This window comes from Puntigrus tetrazona, chromosome 3 (assembly GCF_018831695.1).
Source record: "Puntigrus tetrazona isolate hp1 chromosome 3, ASM1883169v1, whole genome shotgun sequence".
Classification (NCBI taxonomy): domain Eukaryota; kingdom Metazoa; phylum Chordata; class Actinopteri; order Cypriniformes; family Cyprinidae; genus Puntigrus; species Puntigrus tetrazona.
Genome location: NC_056701.1, coordinates 10,088,777 through 10,107,005, shown reverse-complemented (window position 1 = coordinate 10,107,005; position 18,229 = coordinate 10,088,777). Strand labels below are relative to the sequence as shown.

The following is an 18,229-nucleotide window of genomic DNA, read 5'->3' as shown; positions in this document are numbered from 1 at the left end:
AAAGAGATTTATTAACTTGGATGGTTTATGTCAATACAAAATTGCATATTTAAATACAAACTTTATGGAAAACTCAGCTGCTCATTAAAATAATTATGATTTTAGAAAAGAAAATTGTTCAGCCTACTATATCCAATTGAAATGCATAGTGCAAAAGAAATAATACCCTGTACCCTCAAAACCCAACATATATAGCTACCCGTTAAAATGTTAAAAGATTTACTTAAACTATTCTACACTGTACAAAATAAAAATTTATGTTTTACTCTTTTCACTTGTTTAACATTGGAACGGCAAATAGCCTAGTGTTATAAGTGATGTAAATTAAATAAAGGTATTAGGTTAGACAGGTCGCCGAAGTATTACATGCTGATATGAAATGATTTTAATGGAACACAAATGCGATTGTAGTTTGTTTACGTGCGGAGAGGTGCATTTAAACGCGCGTGCTTTGTGCGGCGCCATAATAGTAAATTATAAGGACAATTCAGTTTCACGCAAGAGATTCCCCCAACCCCGGTAAAAATGAATGTGTGATTTAGGATTGGCCCCCGCCCCGCATCTCCTCGCCTCGGAGATTCAGATGCTGCTCAATGAAACAGACGGTGCGCCCGGACTCCTCTGACAGCGAATGGAAAATCACACCCGCTTCAACTTCACTACGTCCAGTCACCAACTCTCTTCATCTCTTGCCCGCTATTGAGTTTATTTACAAGCGCCAGAAACGGACTGAATAGAGTTTCGCGCACATTTACGAGGGCTTCACTCAAATCAAAACGGACAAGAACAGACGCGCGCTGTGTTTTCGCTCACCGCCGGTACGCTCGCGCTCAAACATCCACAGTCGCTCGTAGCCGGTTATTCAGCCGCGTTTGCGCACATTCCGCTGGCTGCTTCGAGGCTTCATAACGGCAACCGATCCTGCTAAAGCAGTCTTTAAAAACCCGTGAAACTCGGCGGTCAGGACAGGACAGGACGAGCGGACGCAAACACGATGCAGCATCCCCTGACGGGCGGAACGTGCGTCGCCCTGCCAAACGTGGACATGTGTCCGCAGCTCTCCTGTGCCTTGACTTTCATGTACTTACAGCAGGTGAGTGAGTGAGCTTCTCTCCGAGCCCGCGGAATCCAGTGCGAATATGCGAAACGCGGTTTGTGGCAAGCCGTTTTAGCATGCATATATATATATATATAATTATTATTATTATTATTATTATTTGTTATTACTAGAGTATAGTGCTTTAATGTTTTAAAAAAAAACTAGTGGCTAAAACCTGCCAGTTGCATAAACTTCTTAGATTGTTGTTTTTTCTTACTTTTTTTTTTTAAGACAGGTCATTAACTTTTTTAGTTTGGTTACACAGTGGTAAATTGGTCCAATTTGAATCTGAAAAGTATGACTGATTTCCTCTTGGTTAACTACTAGTTTTAACTTAGCGGCTATGTTTATGCAACTGCAAATACATACAAGACACTATTAGAGATATTACAGAATCTAATGAACTTGCGAAACCTACTAGTTACTGCTGGATTACTTACTGCTAATTAAATGAACAAGCTCTAACATACAAAATAGATACTAGTGAGGAAGAAATAAATGATCAGGCGGCTTGCCACAGACTGTGTGTGTGTGTGTGTGTGTGTGTGTGTGTGTGTGTGTGTGTGTGTGTGTGTGTGTGTGTGTGGGTGTGCGACCAAGTGTAAGTGGAACACAGATGAAAGTGGACAGTTTGGTAAGAGAGGGATTTTGTATACTAGTGTGTTGGCGTTCTGGTCGTGGATCTTTTGTGAATCATCTGTCGCTATTTAAGTTTGCACACGATCAATTTAAATAAATAATCTGACATGTCATTTGTTTTGAGTAAGCCTTAAAAGTAGTCTATATATAAATACGCATCCTAAGGTTGTTTGTAAAAGTGTGAGCTGATTTTCCATGTCTCGTAGAGGTAAAACACTTAATGTGGTTGTACTGTGTGATAAACAATTTTGCTGACTCTTATGACTTTGCTACATATCTTCATGTGCTCAGCATATTGTGTGCGCATGTGTCTGTTTAATGCATTTAGCTTGTTTTAGGTCTTAATTTTTTGATGTGCGTGTGTGTGTTGTTACATACATATATATAATTACTCTTATTAAATTATATTTAAATCTCTTTTATGATTAACTGAGATCATACTGCACAGAAAAAGAAAAAAAAAAAAGATTTTTAATTTAGAGTCATTAATGTGCTAGACTGCACCCTTGGGCGTCTTTTCATCCCCTGATTATCTGATACACTTGATTGTCATCTGCGCTTTTTCCAAACAGTGAGTCGGCTCCTAGAGTGATGACAATTCAAGGGGATTTATCAAATCAAAAGTTAATCTATGGTATTGATCAGTCATCAGATCCTATGTGCCAGTGCATGTCTCTCTCCAGACTCGACGTGACTGAGATCAGTGATCTCATTTAACTTTCATCTGTCGCACCGAGCCACCATTAACCTTCAGTGACATCTCTAACCTTTGTCTTATCCAATAGAAATTGCATTCCATGTCAGTTTAATTGCAAATACATCTGAGTGATAAATATATATATTTTTTCTAACAAAGAGGCAGGATTTATTTCTCTAATCAAGCCAGAGTATGTCAGTCATTCATTTCGGTGAGAGAACAGATGCTGCTTTAAACGTACGACGCTTCAGTACCAGGTTGCATGAAGTGAAGATTATCTGTCATTTCAATATTTTTTCTTGTTATCCTGAAAGTTGCTTTGTTTTTATATATCAGTTATTTTTTGTTTCCATTTTGTGTTGGCTACAGTTCGCATTTTGCAAAATTGACGTTCTAAGATCGTCGTGACACAGAGGTTGATTTACTTGATTTTTAGTTTTCTGTTTCTCAGATATTTATGTGCCTGCACAAGCATTTCTGTTTACCGCGTGCGAGTGTGTGTGTGTGCGTGCGTGCGCGCGCGTTCACGTGTGCTGAGTGAACTGGGAATCTGGGTCTTTGAGACTATTTATAGCTGAGATGCAAGACATTTTGAATACATTTCACTACAGCTGGGGTCTCATTCAGGACTAGGCACAGACGACGCGACTTTATTATTTTTTTTCTCGATTTGCTTTCTTTACATGTGGGTCACGTGTACGTGGCATGCGGAACGATGTTGTCTAGGAATAGCTTATGTTTTATTGTGTATAAGCAGAACCTGTTAAGCTGAAGTTCTCGTGGATTGTTTGCATCCACTGACAGAATTATGGCAAGTAATTACTTAATAAAACCCCAAGCGTCTCTTAGCGACAGCATCGTGTCAAACAGAGACGTTTGATTATTTGCTTCTATTAAAAGGCCCAGCAGCCAATGCATATATATAGCATATGTTATCCCTACGTATGCGTGTGCTTTTCCCAGCACATTTTACGAATGCTATTTGTTTGCGTTCACCCTCAGGACTAGGGCGTTTTGTACAGTGCTAGTGTCAGTAGTGGGGCAGGTTTAAGCAGCTGCCAGATAGACCTCACCTGACCCTTAAAGCCGGGGGCGTCCTGCACCCGCTCCTATCTCCCTCCTGCCGCAGGACCCCAGCCTGACCTGGAGTGGGTGGTGTGGGAGGTGTGGTCGCCTGGTCTTCACGGCTAAAATCAATCCAGCCCAAAGTCACATGGCTCTAGCTTTCTTTCAGCAGATCTTTTACGGCCCCCATTTCACTCTCTCTCTCTCTCTCTCTCTCTCTCTCTCTCTCTCTCTCGCTGCTCCCATCTGTGCTGACTATGCGTAACTGCTCCTCTCTCTTTCCTTTCCATTACATCTGCTCAGTGCTGTTCATTTATTTAAGTAGCGCACCCATACACCATCACGCCTCCTGGACACTTCTGCTTTTCAGTTTCTTTCTCAAAAGGCTCATGCATCAAAGTAATAAAAATAAAAACCGTGATTCAGATCAGGTGACGCTTTGTGGCGGTGTATTTTTGTGTTGTATGACGCAAAACACTCGGTTTTGGGGCTAGTCTGTCGAGCTGGTGTGTGTGTGTGTGTGTAAATACTAGATATTTATGCAGCATAATCGTAGTTTTTTTTTTACACTTATTAACTGTAATCACGTACAGTAGAGAGCTAGAGAGGCGAAATGCTATACTAAATACTATAAATAAATGCTACACTAAATTGTAAATTTAACCTTTTAAAATTAAAATATACTTAAATGTACTAAATTAATGATAAATTACTTTTATCATGATTAAAATGTTTCTATTAGGCTTTTGTAACCTTTGGTTCTTTTGAAAGATTCATTACTGATTTAAAAGTCATCGAATGCAAGGCTTTTTAAAATGAAAAATAATAAAAAAGCACTTAAAAAAAGAAAACAGGTTACCTGTTACAGAACCTTAGATGTACTCGTATATTCATAAAGCGTTTGTGAGAATCTTGAAATCATGATGTTTTTATTTTTAAAAAGGTCTTGTTTTGTGTCAACTACCCATTTAAAAGCAAGGCTTGTGTCAATTTAAAAAGTGCTGCTTTATTTCTTTAATGGCTCTTTTGGCTTCAGTGTTTATGTTATTTTTTCTCCCCTCAGTCTCATCAAAAAAGTAGTTTTGAGATTTAATTTAAATTCAGACATTCCGCCAAATAAAATTACGGTTAATTTCATTATTTAAAGTTTTGAAATAGCTTTGGAAATCAATTGCAGGTTTTTTTTCTTCCCAGGTTAGCATGACACATAAAGTGATTGATGCTGATTTTAAGTATTTTAAGCGTCAAAAATAAATTGGAGATGATTAAGAGCTTAGGTCTGAGAGCGAACCTGTCCTTTCATTGTGCTGGGGGAGGTTTCTGAAAGGGCAAATATGCAGAGAACGATATAAGCATGTTCAAACAAAGACGGTGAATTTAACATTTAACCTTCAATTTGAAAACCACCCCCGCCATAGACGCTGTAGTTTTTGTGTGTGTGTGTGTGTGTGTGTTTTGTTTTCGGCACTAATGTCTGATCTTTTTCAATCAAGATGCATTAAAAGCTAACCAGAAAGTTTCATTTGTATTGTCGCATGGCATTGAAATCTATATCCTTGGCTCTTTGTGTAGCGCTTCATTTATTCCATCCACTTCCCATCTCGCAGCGCTCCGTGAGTCGCTGAAATGAGAGATTGGTCATGTCATCAAGTCCTGATGAGTTTTCAAACCCTTCAGTAAGCATTGACAGGCAGGTAAAGGCCAGGGCTATTGCGCTTGTCATGGGCCATGACTCTAAATGATCACATCCTTTTGTCTGCTCTGTTTGCATGCTCTTAGTGGAAGTTGGTTATTGCTTGAATGCAAACAAGAGGGTAGTGAATGTCCTAGGTCATGTGTGCGTGTTGTGCACCGGTGCATGGCCCTCTGGGAGAGAGAGATAGAGCGCAAGGCAGGGAAGAATGAGGTGGGAGATTGCTGAGGGACGAAAGGGAGAGGAAGAGAGAGAGGCGACGCGTGTATGGAAATGGGGGCGGAGACCATCTGCCGGGCCTTGCTGGGCACATGTGTTCCTGTTTGTGTGTTTGTGTGTAGAAGAGTGATTAGTCTCTCACATTCATAATAATGTCTGTTTGCTTTTGCAGCTGTTGCACAATTTACCAATCCTCTCCCTGTTCCTTTTTTTTTTTTTTTTTTTTTGTAGCAGCGTGGCTGCATTGCAAAGGCACTCTCTGTTCTCTGTGAGCATTTTACAGTTCACTTGAAGCATCTTTATAGTGACGGTGGTTTCGTTTTATTTCTGGAAGGCTGTTGTGTGTGATACAGTATTTTTGTTAGGGTGTCGTAATACGTGCTTTGGCCGTAAAATAGTTCTGTGGTCAGCCCACATTCTTGTTGACTGGTTCTAAAATTTGTCCAGAGATAGAAATGGACAGTTTTGGGGAAAATCGGTTGTCTAAACGATAAGTGAAATAAAATAAAAATGTAATCTTTTGTATGATTGCAAGTGCATTTAAACTTATTTTTTTTATGTACAGTACGCTGAATCTTAACGTTTCTTGTATATCACGTTGAATTATACATTACAGAAATTATATAATGTGAATAATATGAGATTTTTCAATTAAAATCAGTGTCACTGACTAGATATTTTCTTGCATTTTTACAAAACGGTTAAATATTGCGTTTTGCATCTGTCTATGGCATTTAAATTGCTGTTCTTTTTTTGTTTTGTTTTAATGAAAATGATATGTCCAATAGTTTAGTTGAATTTAGCATCTGAAACTGCAGTTGTAGAGCTTATTTTTACATAAGCTATGTATTCATGTATTTTTTATATAATAACAATAAATTAAGAAGCTGATAGGTAGATAGATAGATAGATAGATAGATAGATAGATAGATAGATAGATAGATAGATAGATAGATAGATAGATAGATAGATAGAAATAAAAATACCTGATAAAACGTAAAATTGACTTTAATTGTAAAATAGCCTAACATTTATGGCATATGAATATTAATGGATAAAGAGTAGTGACTCTGGGAAGACTACTTTGCGATCTCAGATTTAGCCGATTAATATTCATGAGCTCCGTATTCGTTGTTGCTCATCCTTCATTTAGAAGCGCCTTCTGCTTTTTAGTATTCCCTCAAACAATAGCACCTACACCTGCGTGCAAAACCGAAGAAAGAGAGCAGGAGGGAAAGATGCGAGAGACTGATTAAAGCAAGGCAGGAAAGCATCGAGAACAGAAGCAGACGGAGAAAAGATTGAGCCGAAGCCCCGTAATGCGCTCGCGTTCGTGTTTGTCTTCTGGCTGCCTGAAAGTAATTATCCAGCTGCTGAGCGGCCGGGCTCGAGCGATGTTTTATGAGCTTCTGTGTTTAACACATCCAAATGAACAAATGTCAGCTCCCGTCGTGCTGGTTAACTCTGTCCAGCAGGGCCTTCACTCAGCTGTGACAGGCCTTGCTTAATGTGAGCGCTCCCTGCTTATGGTCAGTCAGCAGAGGCAGGGAGACCGGAGCCCGATACGGGGAGGAGGTGGAGTTGGCATGTTGAGGGCTTGCTGTAGATTACGGCCACTGTAATTGCTCTGAAATGGAACTGCATCCCAGCCAGCAGGCAGCTCATTAGAAACAAACCCCAACATATCAAGTGAACCTCAGGGAGCTGTGGAGAAAAAAAAGAAAGAGAAAAAACGGCAAAGAAAAGCAAAAAAAAAAAAAAAAACCTGCATCACCAGCCTCCACATCTACAGTGTCTATACAGCTCCTAAAACAGTTGTTCAATTATTTGGATCGTCGAGAAAAACTGGGACAGCTTCTTTTTTTTTTTTGGCAGGGAGGGAGAGGGGGAGGGGCTGCGGTCTCATTAATGTTAATCAATATTTAATCAGATGCACGAATGTGGTGCAAATAACAATATCAAGGAACGCCAGCGTTTAGCCTTAGCGCGGATACCGTGCAAAAAGTGAATCGAGTTGGTGTTAATTGCGAGCCTCCCGAGGAATGCTGTCAGCTCGGGGTTCTCGTCTCACTCGCTCTCATCTGATTGACTGCATCCCGGAGCCGTGGGCCTGTGGTGGGCTCCTCCCTGGCCGAGGGCGTGAATGCAGCCTGTTCTGCTCATACAGTAATTAGACAGAGAGCGATCGCTCTACTGCAGCGCCTGCCCAAAACTCAAGCCCGCTCTCCCGGCCTCCGGCTGAGCCGAGATCTCTGTTTTTTGATCTCGGCCGTTCTTATATTTGCTGATCTCACAAACATACACAGGGGGTGATGTATTAGTTCGTCAGGCTATGATTTCTAATGAGGAGTCATCATAAAATGCATCGGCGCACTCTGCTTCGAGCCACCGAGGAGAGGTGGACGGTATTGTTGGTACGTTTTTTGTGATGAATTTACTGTGGAATCTTTCTCCCGGCGTTCTCGCTCTTCCCTTTCTCCACTTATCTTATTATTTCCTACTATTTGTCCCTTTAGTGCTTTGTGACTTGATTTGTTCTGCAAGCAACCCTGAGCAGTGCGGAAAGCCGGGCGTTTTGACGTGTATTGGAGGTTATAAAAGACTGAAGGATGGGTGAAGTTATCTGGGCATGGTTTGCTGATGATCCGTCACATGTGCACGTGCCCTTTTTAGTAAAGCTGGTTCACACACCTGCCATCTTGGTTACCCCCTGAAAGGCTGTTTTCTATGTTGGCAAGTCAGCCGAAAAATAAGTTAGCACTTCCGGTTTCCACACTGGGGTTTGGAATGGGTTTGCTATAACTATTGTGGATTTGCAGATTTGTTTTTTTTCCAGACTTTACTTAAAAAATGCAGTTGCTAACAAGGGCTAAATGTCTACTAAACATCATATCACACTGAACAGGAAAATCCATCTACTCACTATTTATCTTTTACAGCCTCGTTATGTTTATAATCATGTCCTTGAGATCTTTCAGGATACTTCTTTCAGAGAACAACGTCTTAGTGATTGTGGTGTCAAAGTCAAGAGATTATTTTGTTTAAATTGTTTATGGCACTTGTATTTGGCTTCAAAATGAATACAAATTTTGTTGATGAAGCTTATTTTCTGCATTAATCCAAAAGCCAGTGGAAAAATCCTAGGTTGGTGCTAACTTCTTGATCTGCCTACAAATACTTGATACTTTGCTGCAAATGTTTTATACAGCTCGTATGTATTTCAGTAGATTAAAAACATAAACTTCAGTTTCTATTAAATATTTTAAATCATAAATGAATTATGAACTACATTTGTCTTTTTTGGCTGGTCCAGCTAATGTGCATTTTGGTTGGCTCTTTAACTGTAAGATTTTACCGAGTGGTTATTCAGAGTTCCCATTCGTTTTTTTCTTCCTGTGTAATCAGTAATCTGTCCTTATGCCAAGTTCTGTAATATAGAGAGCCTAATTCTTGTTTGGATTTCATAAACCCTGGTCATGTGAGACACTCTTAGCCTGTGATGTGGTTTATTTGAGGTGACGGGAACGAGTGCAGAAGTTAATGTAAATGAAATAGATGGGGAGGAAAAGATAGTGTGTGGATATTAGTAATTTGAGCAGGGAGGTTGTAACATGGCAGCTTGGATTAATTAATGCCCTGCTTGAGGGGAGGGAGAAGTCAGGAAGGCAAGCACGGGCAAAACCATTTTGGAGTCCATCCGCACCTTTCTTAAGGCTACAGAGAAAGATTCATTGCGTCCGTACCATGAAGGATGCCAGTGTTTTTTTAATTCACTTCATCGCTGGCATTTTGTAAACAAACCAGCAAGACACAATATGAGACCTTTTCGGTGTGTCAAATTGATGAAGAGTCATGGCACTGCTTTATTAGGAAGTCAGTCTTTTCGATTAGATTATATTTTGTTGGCCCCTCAGAGTTTTTGTCTTTTCACCAGCTTCCCATTTGTGGGGTGTTTGTTTTAGAACTATCAATTCATATTCATATGCAAACATTAGTATTCTATTTAAGACGTCCCAGAATGCACTGTGCCTCTGGTTTATTCAAGAGTGAGATGAATGTGCTGAGAGTAGAAACACTGCAAAGTCACTGATATCAGTGCATTAATTTGACATTATTTTGTGACAGTTTTATCTGAAGCAATATGCCATTAGATATTGGGTATTGGATTGTTTATTTTCTTTTCTCAGATTTATATATATATATATATATATATATATATATATATATATATATATATATATATATATATATATATATATATATATTTACAATTTGTATGCATTTCATATTTCATATATAGGTCTTGCACTGTGACAGTCTTTGGCCAGTGACAGCTTAAAGCCAACACAAGCATTTGAACAGCGCTGACAGTCGTGTCGTCAATCAAATGGCGTTCATGGCAGACATTTCACCAGGTGTCCATGGCAACTCATTTCCCTGTCTGGTACGGGATGAGCGGTCCGGCTTTAGGCAGTGGACAGGTTCATCCTCCACAGGGCCCACCCACAGAGCCGCAGATCAATATCTGCAGACAGCGGCGCAACAATAGAGAGGCCTTATCACAGGCCCCAGCAAGGGCCCTCAATTGGCTCCTCCATTTTGAACTTTCAGGCCTTTGATATTCAAACACAGCACACTGAATAATTGAAGAATCGGCGTCATTACAAGACTCTAAGCTTTCCCCCCTCGAGTACAGGAAGTGCCAGCCCAGGCGCGGTGTGGGTCGCGATTGTTAGACTAATTCCGCCTAAAATGACAGAGAATTCAGTACTAAGTCTTCCCTGTTAAAAGGCAGAAGAATACAATTAGGTTCTTCTTTGTGATCTTTACGGGGATCTGGTGGTGACCTAATTATTTTGTTTTGCATCTTTATGTTGCACAACAGAAAACCCACTCAAAGGAGAGGGAAGGAAAGAGCAAAGAAAAAAAAAGCAGTGTGCACGCTCCCTCTATTCAACCTCATTATGTCTACTGGCATTTTAACTCCTTTTGATGATTAAGTGAGAAGAGAGGCAACGGGCTACATGTTGTCTTCTCACTTCTGACACCATCTCTCTGCACTCTGCTTTCCTCTTTGTTTCTTTACAAAATGTGCTTTGCTGGAGAAGGAGAGAGTGCTTTAATGTCGGATTCCCAAACGCACTAAATCCTTTATTTTATCTGGGTCAAAACCGCCTCAAGAGCCTCATCAAAGGCCGAAAGGGTACAGAGGTGCTGCCTGAGACAAAGCCGGGGTGGAAGGCTTTAAATAATTTTGCCTTCCCTTGTATCCCCCACCCTCGCTCTGCCTGAAATAGCAGCTGCGGTGTTCACGTTTTTGTTATTTGGGTGCGCCTCTGGACATCATCTCCTTTTTTCCTTTCATCCTCCTTTTTTTCCTCACTCTACGTAGTTGTGTAAGGCCGACTAAATGAGGACAGTAGAGTCCGTCTCCGGCTGTCGTGCTGAGAAACACGGGGAGATCTGAAGAAACGGCCACTGCAGGAATCCTTGTCGCACTAGTCGAGCTTAATGGAGGGGCCAGGTGCGGCCCAGATGATGCCAGGGGCCCCGTGACCGTGAAGGGAACAGGGTCGTGTGCCGTTCAGAATTGAATTGAGAATGCCTTTTAAAATCCAATTAAAGAACTGAATTTGAATTGAGGTAGCAAATAGGATACAGAATTTAGACAGGTTTAAAGCAGATTTTGTCGAAACAAATGACGACTTGATATTGTTTGAATTATTTTATTATTTTTAAAGCTTTGAATTTTGGATGAGTGGATCAATAGATAGATAGACTAAGTCATCTGTTGATGTTTAGGCTGTATTTAATAATAGGAAATTTTTATTATTATTTTATTATTTTGATTTTTTTTTGGAATGCAAACTAATGGTAGGTAAGCAGATAGATAGATAGATAGATAGATAGATAGATAGATAGATAGATAGATAGATAGATAGATGTAAAAATATGTAATAATATTCAAATGAATAAAAATATAATACATTTTAATGTTTTTTATTTATTATTAACATATAACACTGATCATTACTGCGTTTATATTCAGTAAATTTTTTTGTTTAAATATATTTAATAGATTTAGATTGGATAGATAGATAGATAGATAGATAGATAGATAGATAGATAGATAGATAGATAGTGTGGCCAATTCAATTAAAATGTACACCCATAAAATTAAAGGGAGGAAGTTATTCAATTGTGATGTTTGCACAACCCTGGAAAAGACTATGAGGTGACACTGCTGTAAAAATAAGGTGAGCGCTTGTGTCCAGGTCGCAGGGGCTCGTGAGTGCGGTATTATGCAAGGCCGTGTCCACAAGATGTAGCTCTACACAACGGCAGCTGTGCCATTGTCTCCCCTGTTTGCACACAAGCCAGCGCAGTATAGGATTATATACGCAGCACTACAGAGGGGAAAGAGAATAATAGCCAGATATGAAAGGACGAGTCCCTCATGGCTCACCGCAGCAGCTGGACAGTAGGCCAACAGCAACCTGGAAACAAACATATTCGTTTGATAAGTAGCCATGTTGACTTTTCTAGAGGATATACCAGTGGGCGGCTTGGTAAATGTTTTGTGGGAGGCCATTATTCTGGGCTTTTCTCTGCGTGCTCCCACAAAGAAGCGCAGAGCCATTTTTTTTATGATGTCGTGCTGAACTTGAAGGTTTTAAGTTTCAGCCAAAACACGAGCTCACAAACCAGCAGCTGTACAGGAAAAAGTAGCTATTTGTACTTCGAGAGCTTCTTTCTCAGTTACGTAATTTCCTCAAGGACGTCGCAGCGGCTCTCTCCAGCCAAGACCGCAGCCTGGACCGTTCCCGCTGCTGTTCTCCCCGCTCCCTCCTGCAGCCATTGGACTGATCACTCCTGTAAACACTCTGCTACTGTAAATTGATCCCAGCGTGGGCTTATCAGAGGTAGCTAGCCTGCAGGTCCGTGACTCGGAAAAGCAGAAAACCGTATTAACATTTAACACATTCTCCCTATCCGACGGCAGATAGCAACAGCATGTCAAAACCCATCTTCTCGACATCATTGTGGTGAGGCCGGGGCAATGATCTGAGAATTGTTCGCTAGCACAGGGGCCTCCGTCTCTTGAAATGTTTTGGGAGAAGAGTGGAAAGTAAAAGCCCTTGTTGTTGCACATGAAATGTCAGGGAAAGGTAACGCTGATGAAGGCCGGTTAAGAAAAAGGTGGCTGAGGGGAAACAGGTGCGGAGCTCGGTGGGTGTCGAAAGCCCTGGATCACAATGCAGCACGCGCTAAGCAATTCGCAATTCATTGGCTAACGGCTAGCGTGTGTCTAAAAGCAGAAGGAAAACCTACAAAGCAAACAAGAGCACTGCGGTCCCCATAGATGCGCTAATTTCCTATGAAAATAATGAAACGCCTGCTATACAGTATGTGTTGAGGATGAAATTTTGATGAGAACCCAGTTAGGAAAGAGGTCATTACTGTGTTACATTCCCTTGTTTATCTATTTAGAGATACTGAGAAGGAAAATAAAGCTTCTCCTGCCGGGTTAGGTCATTTAACAAAGCCTATCGTGTTTATCATTGGAAATAATAATTATCTGGCATTTGCCCTCGTGAAATCACCTACTCGGGCAGAAGAGAAGAGAAGCACGGCTTTTGAGCGCGAGGCTGAGCGAAACCGAATACCTTTAAATGCTGGATCTGATAACGGTAAACAAATTGATTTTGGCTCAGTGGGTAGTCATAGGGAACTTATCTGATCCAGGTGTGAGTCTTAATTTGGCTCGCCTCTTCACGACGAACAAAGCGTCTTGACGAGGGAGCCATCCGTTTCACCTCCGTCAAAGTGTGCGGATGCGTTATGACGTCCGCCCGAATAAGATTCATGACGACCTTGGGAGCGATTACCATCGGCTCGTATGCATGCGGGAGGCGAGTTTTAAAAGTTGATATTCCACCGCGAATTTGCATGATGAATCCCAGGTCATTAATATCACATTTGATGAAGTGCCAGATTTAGTCGCGGAGACCTTTTAAGGATGCCAGAACGCAACCCAGGAGAACCTCGCGTGGCAGGGGCTAAAAGGGCCGGCGGTGCTGCATACCAAGGCTGTAAATTATTTGCATCCCATAACGCGACACTGCACCTTCACCTCCATCGCCTGCAGCCTCTCGGGCCACGCGGTGCATGTGAACAAGCGTACAGGCTCTTAAAGTATCAGACCAGCTGTCGCAAAGGGAGAAATGATGACTGTGAGATGAGCTTATGGATAGCTGTTACAAATCTTTGATTATGAGTTATTAGATTATTTGTTTACTTGACCTTTTCAAGGGGATTCATGCAGCTGGTAATATACTACAAACAAATCTCTTCTGAGGGCCCTGAGCAACCATGTAGTGCAGAATGTGTAGTTTTATCGTTTTGTAGTTTTATTGTTTTTTCTTTCTATCTTTCTATTTATTGTTCTTTCTAGTTTTCTTTATCATTCTATTGTTCTAATGTATCTTTCAATTGTTCATTCGTTGTATCGATTGTTTTATTTTTTATTTTTTGTTTTATTATTTCTGTTGTTCTACCTTTCTAGATTCTATTGTTCTACTAATCATTCTGTTAATCTGTCTGTAGTCTGTTTGTTCTACCTATAGTTTTATTATTTTATCTGCTTATCGTTCTTTATAGTTCTTTCTATTGTTCTTTATGTCTGTCCATATGCCTATAAGCCTTTTTTTCAGTTGCTTACATTAATTTGAACTTCAGCTCCTTTTTTCGATATCCTTTCAAAATCAAATTGCAATTCCACATCTTGCTTGCTGCCTCATATTAAAAAATTAAACTGAAGGCATTCTCTTCTTTAATTCTGAATGACTCTATCCTTGCCATCAAGGTAGTCACTCTCAGCGGTACACAATAGATTTGCAAAATCCCACTCATGAGAAACTTTGTCATTTACGAAGAAGAGGGGTCACAGATACTTTAAGCATTAGGACTAAAATGACACGTTGAGATTTTCCTGCCTGCTAGCGGATGCATTTTCCTCAAAACTCCCTCGAAATATGTCATACATTTTCGAAATAATCTACATTTCTCCACAGAAAGCCGAGTTTTATGACAACAGACTGCAGCCATCTTCCCACAGCGTGGCGGTCCGTTTTAATGGTCATTGTTTGGTTGTGTGAGGAGCGGGCTGTTCTCCGTGCACTTGATTCATTAGTTAGTCTCTGGAGTGGGCTGACGGCAGGCAGGGGTGCTCCTCTGTCACCCTAATGGAATGGAAATTCACTTACATGCACAGACGGCTGCCGTGTCTGCGCACAGACATGTGAAGGCGCCAAAGGGAGGTTTTCAACCTCCCCTGATCCGATTTGCTTTGATTGGAAATGCTTAAGGACACGCGCAATTGTGTGCACTTCTCGTTTACAAGTGCACAAAGATGCGTGAGCTCGAACGCATGCTGCACTACACCTTTTTATGTACGGTTGGAGTGTGTGCGCAGTCCTGTGGTAGTCAAATCTAATGACCTCAGCAGAAAAACAAACTTCAGAAGAGGTGAGAAGACATATTTATACCTCTCCTTTCTGCTAATTTTTTAAAGAGCAGTAGGGTGTCCTAGTGAGTTCTGTAACTGGAATGCCGTTTAACAGATACACTGATAAAAAAAATATTGCCCAATGTTGATATTTCTCAAAACCTAATGAGCTGCCTACACATGTAACGTTTTTAGCAACATAAACATGCTCACCAACACAAAATTTGTTCCAAAAGGTAGGCATATTCATATGAATATTCTTCCTTCTAAAATATATTATTTTGGCCATACAGAAAACGTTTTGTGGCTCTTTGTGACGCTACGATGCAACTAATATTGATATTATTCTAGTTGTGACACCTTACAGAAATGTTGGTTTCATTTAAAATTAGCTCAACCTCGTGTCATTCCAGACCCGCAGACCTTTGTTCATCTCCTGAACCTGCTTTATAAAATTATGAAATTTGGACTTTTTGGCCTTGAACATTGTAGTTGTGTTACTGTCTATGAAGGATCAGAAAGCTCTCAGATTTAATAAAGAAAATCTTAATTTGTTTTCCGAAGATGAATGAAGGTCTTACCGACATGAGGATGATTATAACAGAATTTTGATTTTGACTATCTCTTTACTTATTTAGATATTGTCAATGAAAAGTTTTTGCATATTTTATTAACCTAAATTAATGTTAATTTAAAAATGCTCATTGTCAATTCATGTTTGTTCTAAATACACTTATATTAATTTATTTAACTTGAATTGCTAAATATGCATAAACATTAAGTGCTAACATTTCAGCTCATGTTTAATTCTACTCTTTCTTGGGTATAAACATAAAACCTGAAGGGTGGTTAGGGCTCCTTTTCCGCAGTGGCTGTTACTTTAAATGCTCACAAAAATGATGTTGGTGCCAGGATCTTTGGCCATTGTTCTGTGGTTAGACTAATTACAGGTCTCGCAGTGGAAGCCCTTTCGCTGCTCCGAAAGTGTAACTGAGTGGAATCATTGCCATATTTGTGTCCTCACTAGAGCCTCATTCTGTCAGAGGTGCTCCCACACATTTGGACACGCAACAGCAGGTTGAATTTCTCAGGCAAGCGGGCCTGATGCAAGGAATCAAGTAGCAGCCACTGCTGATTTGTGCATCTGTACTTTCTCCATTAGTTGGTTTGATAACAGAGAGAGAGGTGTTGAACTGGCTCACTCAGAGAGGAAAGCCTCTTGCGTGTCCTCTCGTCTGTTTTGTGAATTAAACATGCTGATTGTGAGGGACCTGCTGGTGGAATACAGCATTTGATTTGTCTGCCATGAAACTTATGTTAATTCACCTGTTTGAAAGCATAATTTCATTTTGTAATGTGCTTTGAGCTTAGAAATGAGCAGAAGGAAGCCAGAAAAAAAGTCCATTGGTCTTATGGTGCATTGAAAGCATACTATTAATAAGCTTCTTAATCCAGTTTCTATGTCTGTGTTGCTCAACACAAGCAACAACCAGAGGTTGCAGCTCCCCAAAGGCGTCTGATCTCAAATGTGAAGGCATGTTGGGAGACGGGCAGTATGCCTGCTAATTAGTGGAAACTTCCATCCTTTGAACTCTTACAATATGCCACATGTCTAACCTCTGCCTTACAGTTAAGAGTCAAATGCCTCTTGGGTAAATTATTCTGCAGTTGCTATTTGCATGTTTTGGTTTCGGGGCTTGATTTGCCGTACCGTAATCATTGCGTATTACTAGTTTCTCCCTCTCAAGAAACAAGCACACGCTACAGTTCAGCTCCAAGTGAATTGGGAAAAAAAGATATCTGCTGGCAAAACTGTAAACAAGATTACTTTTTTTTTCGCCAACATTTTTATTATTGCAAGAGTTCAGGGATTGAACTAAACATGAAAAAGCAAATTGCTAATGGTGAGTAGCTCTTGCCAGGAAAGTTGGGATCACTTGATGGGGAGAAAACTCGCTTTTCATATTTAAATGCCCCATGTGAGAGCCACGACCGAATTTTGAAACTCGAGGTGATGCTTGCTGACTCCATGCTTGGGAAGCCGACGGCATCCAACACAATCGATTGAACCACCATTGATTCTTGAGTTTTTACCCCCTCCTCTTATGGCTCCAGCTACAACGCATGTATCAAGTCGAGGCATTACAGAAGGAAGACCATCTGAAAGCTTCCTGACACTTTTTGCCGTTCACCGCCTTCCCTTCTTTGTTTCACGTCATAACGGCAGAGCTGCTCCTCAACAAACGACTCAGCACTGCTGCACTTAGAGCAATAATTGGAATTTTTATGGTTGAGAAAGCAAACACTTTTAATACAGGCAAAAGCCCTCATGCAGTCCATGTGGAAGACAGTGGGAAATCAAAAAGATGGATCACCCTAATCTGTGTATTGACATCTCTCATGGCTGAACAAATGGTGCAGTTGAGCTATATTCGCCTGTATTGATCCCCAGGCTGCTTAACATTCATGCCCTTGCTCCTGGAGGTTGACCACAGGGCAGGAGATTTGCACTCCAGTCCAGCCTTTCCAGGCCCACCAGTACCCCCACCTCTTCCTGAGCTGACTCGTCTCAGCCTCATCTCATACACTCCAAGTAACTTATCAAGCGGTCTGAATTCCTCTACAATCCATATTTTACACATGCATTTCTCTGAACGGGTGTAGACTTGGGATAATAAATCAATTAGAGCTGCTAGTAGTGTTTAAAAAATTCAAGGATTGTGTTAGCACAAGTAGAATCCTTTTGAAAATGGCAGCCTTGGAGTAGGCTTGCCTGCCTAAAATAATCTGTCTCTTTCATCGTTAGAGCATAGTGAATATGTAACACATTAAATCGATATTTTACAATAAATGAGTCATTCAGATGTATGCACCATATATATTGCTCATATATATTTATATACTTTTTTTCATTTACTAAAACAAAATTGTATAAAAATATAATGTTGGCTCGAAATAATAGGGTTTATATGTAACTTTCTGAAATGTCATATCAGTGCATCCCTACATTGTAAAGACTGTGACATACTACAGAATAGTCGACTGAGCTCTTGCTTTGTTTTGATCTTCTGGTCTCTTGTAAGGTCTCATAGGCAATTACTAATGACCATCCATCCTGCTGATGGGACAAAATGCAAATGCACTTTCCGGAGCTTTTAATGGCTACCAACATGAGCCACCCCCCCTTATTATGCCTCCCTGCTTAGCGGGGTGGATGTAGAGCTGGAAATCAAGCCATGAGCTATTTAGTAGTAAATGAAATGGCAGGGAGCCCGTGTGATTGGCCGGGTAATGGATCTTCTCAGTCAA

At 40.6% G+C, this 18,229-nt stretch overlaps 1 protein-coding gene across 6 annotated transcripts in view; it reads left to right on the top strand.

Annotated features, from left to right (window-relative positions):
• rbfox1 (RNA binding fox-1 homolog 1) overlaps positions 1-18,229 on the top strand; it is a 216,779-nt gene that overhangs the window by 103,611 nt on the left and 94,939 nt on the right. For 2 of the 6 annotated variants that reach the window (XM_043235254.1, XM_043235258.1), the window contains exon 1: positions 580-1,093. The exons of 3 other annotated variants lie outside the window; for them this stretch is intronic. In XM_043235254.1, the coding sequence (XP_043091189.1) occupies positions 995-1,093 (99 nt within the window). In that variant the 5' untranslated portion in view covers positions 580-994. Of the gene's footprint in view, positions 1-578; positions 1,094-18,229 lie in introns of those variants that run through there. One more of the 6 variants, XM_043235255.1, reaches the window with a different exon arrangement.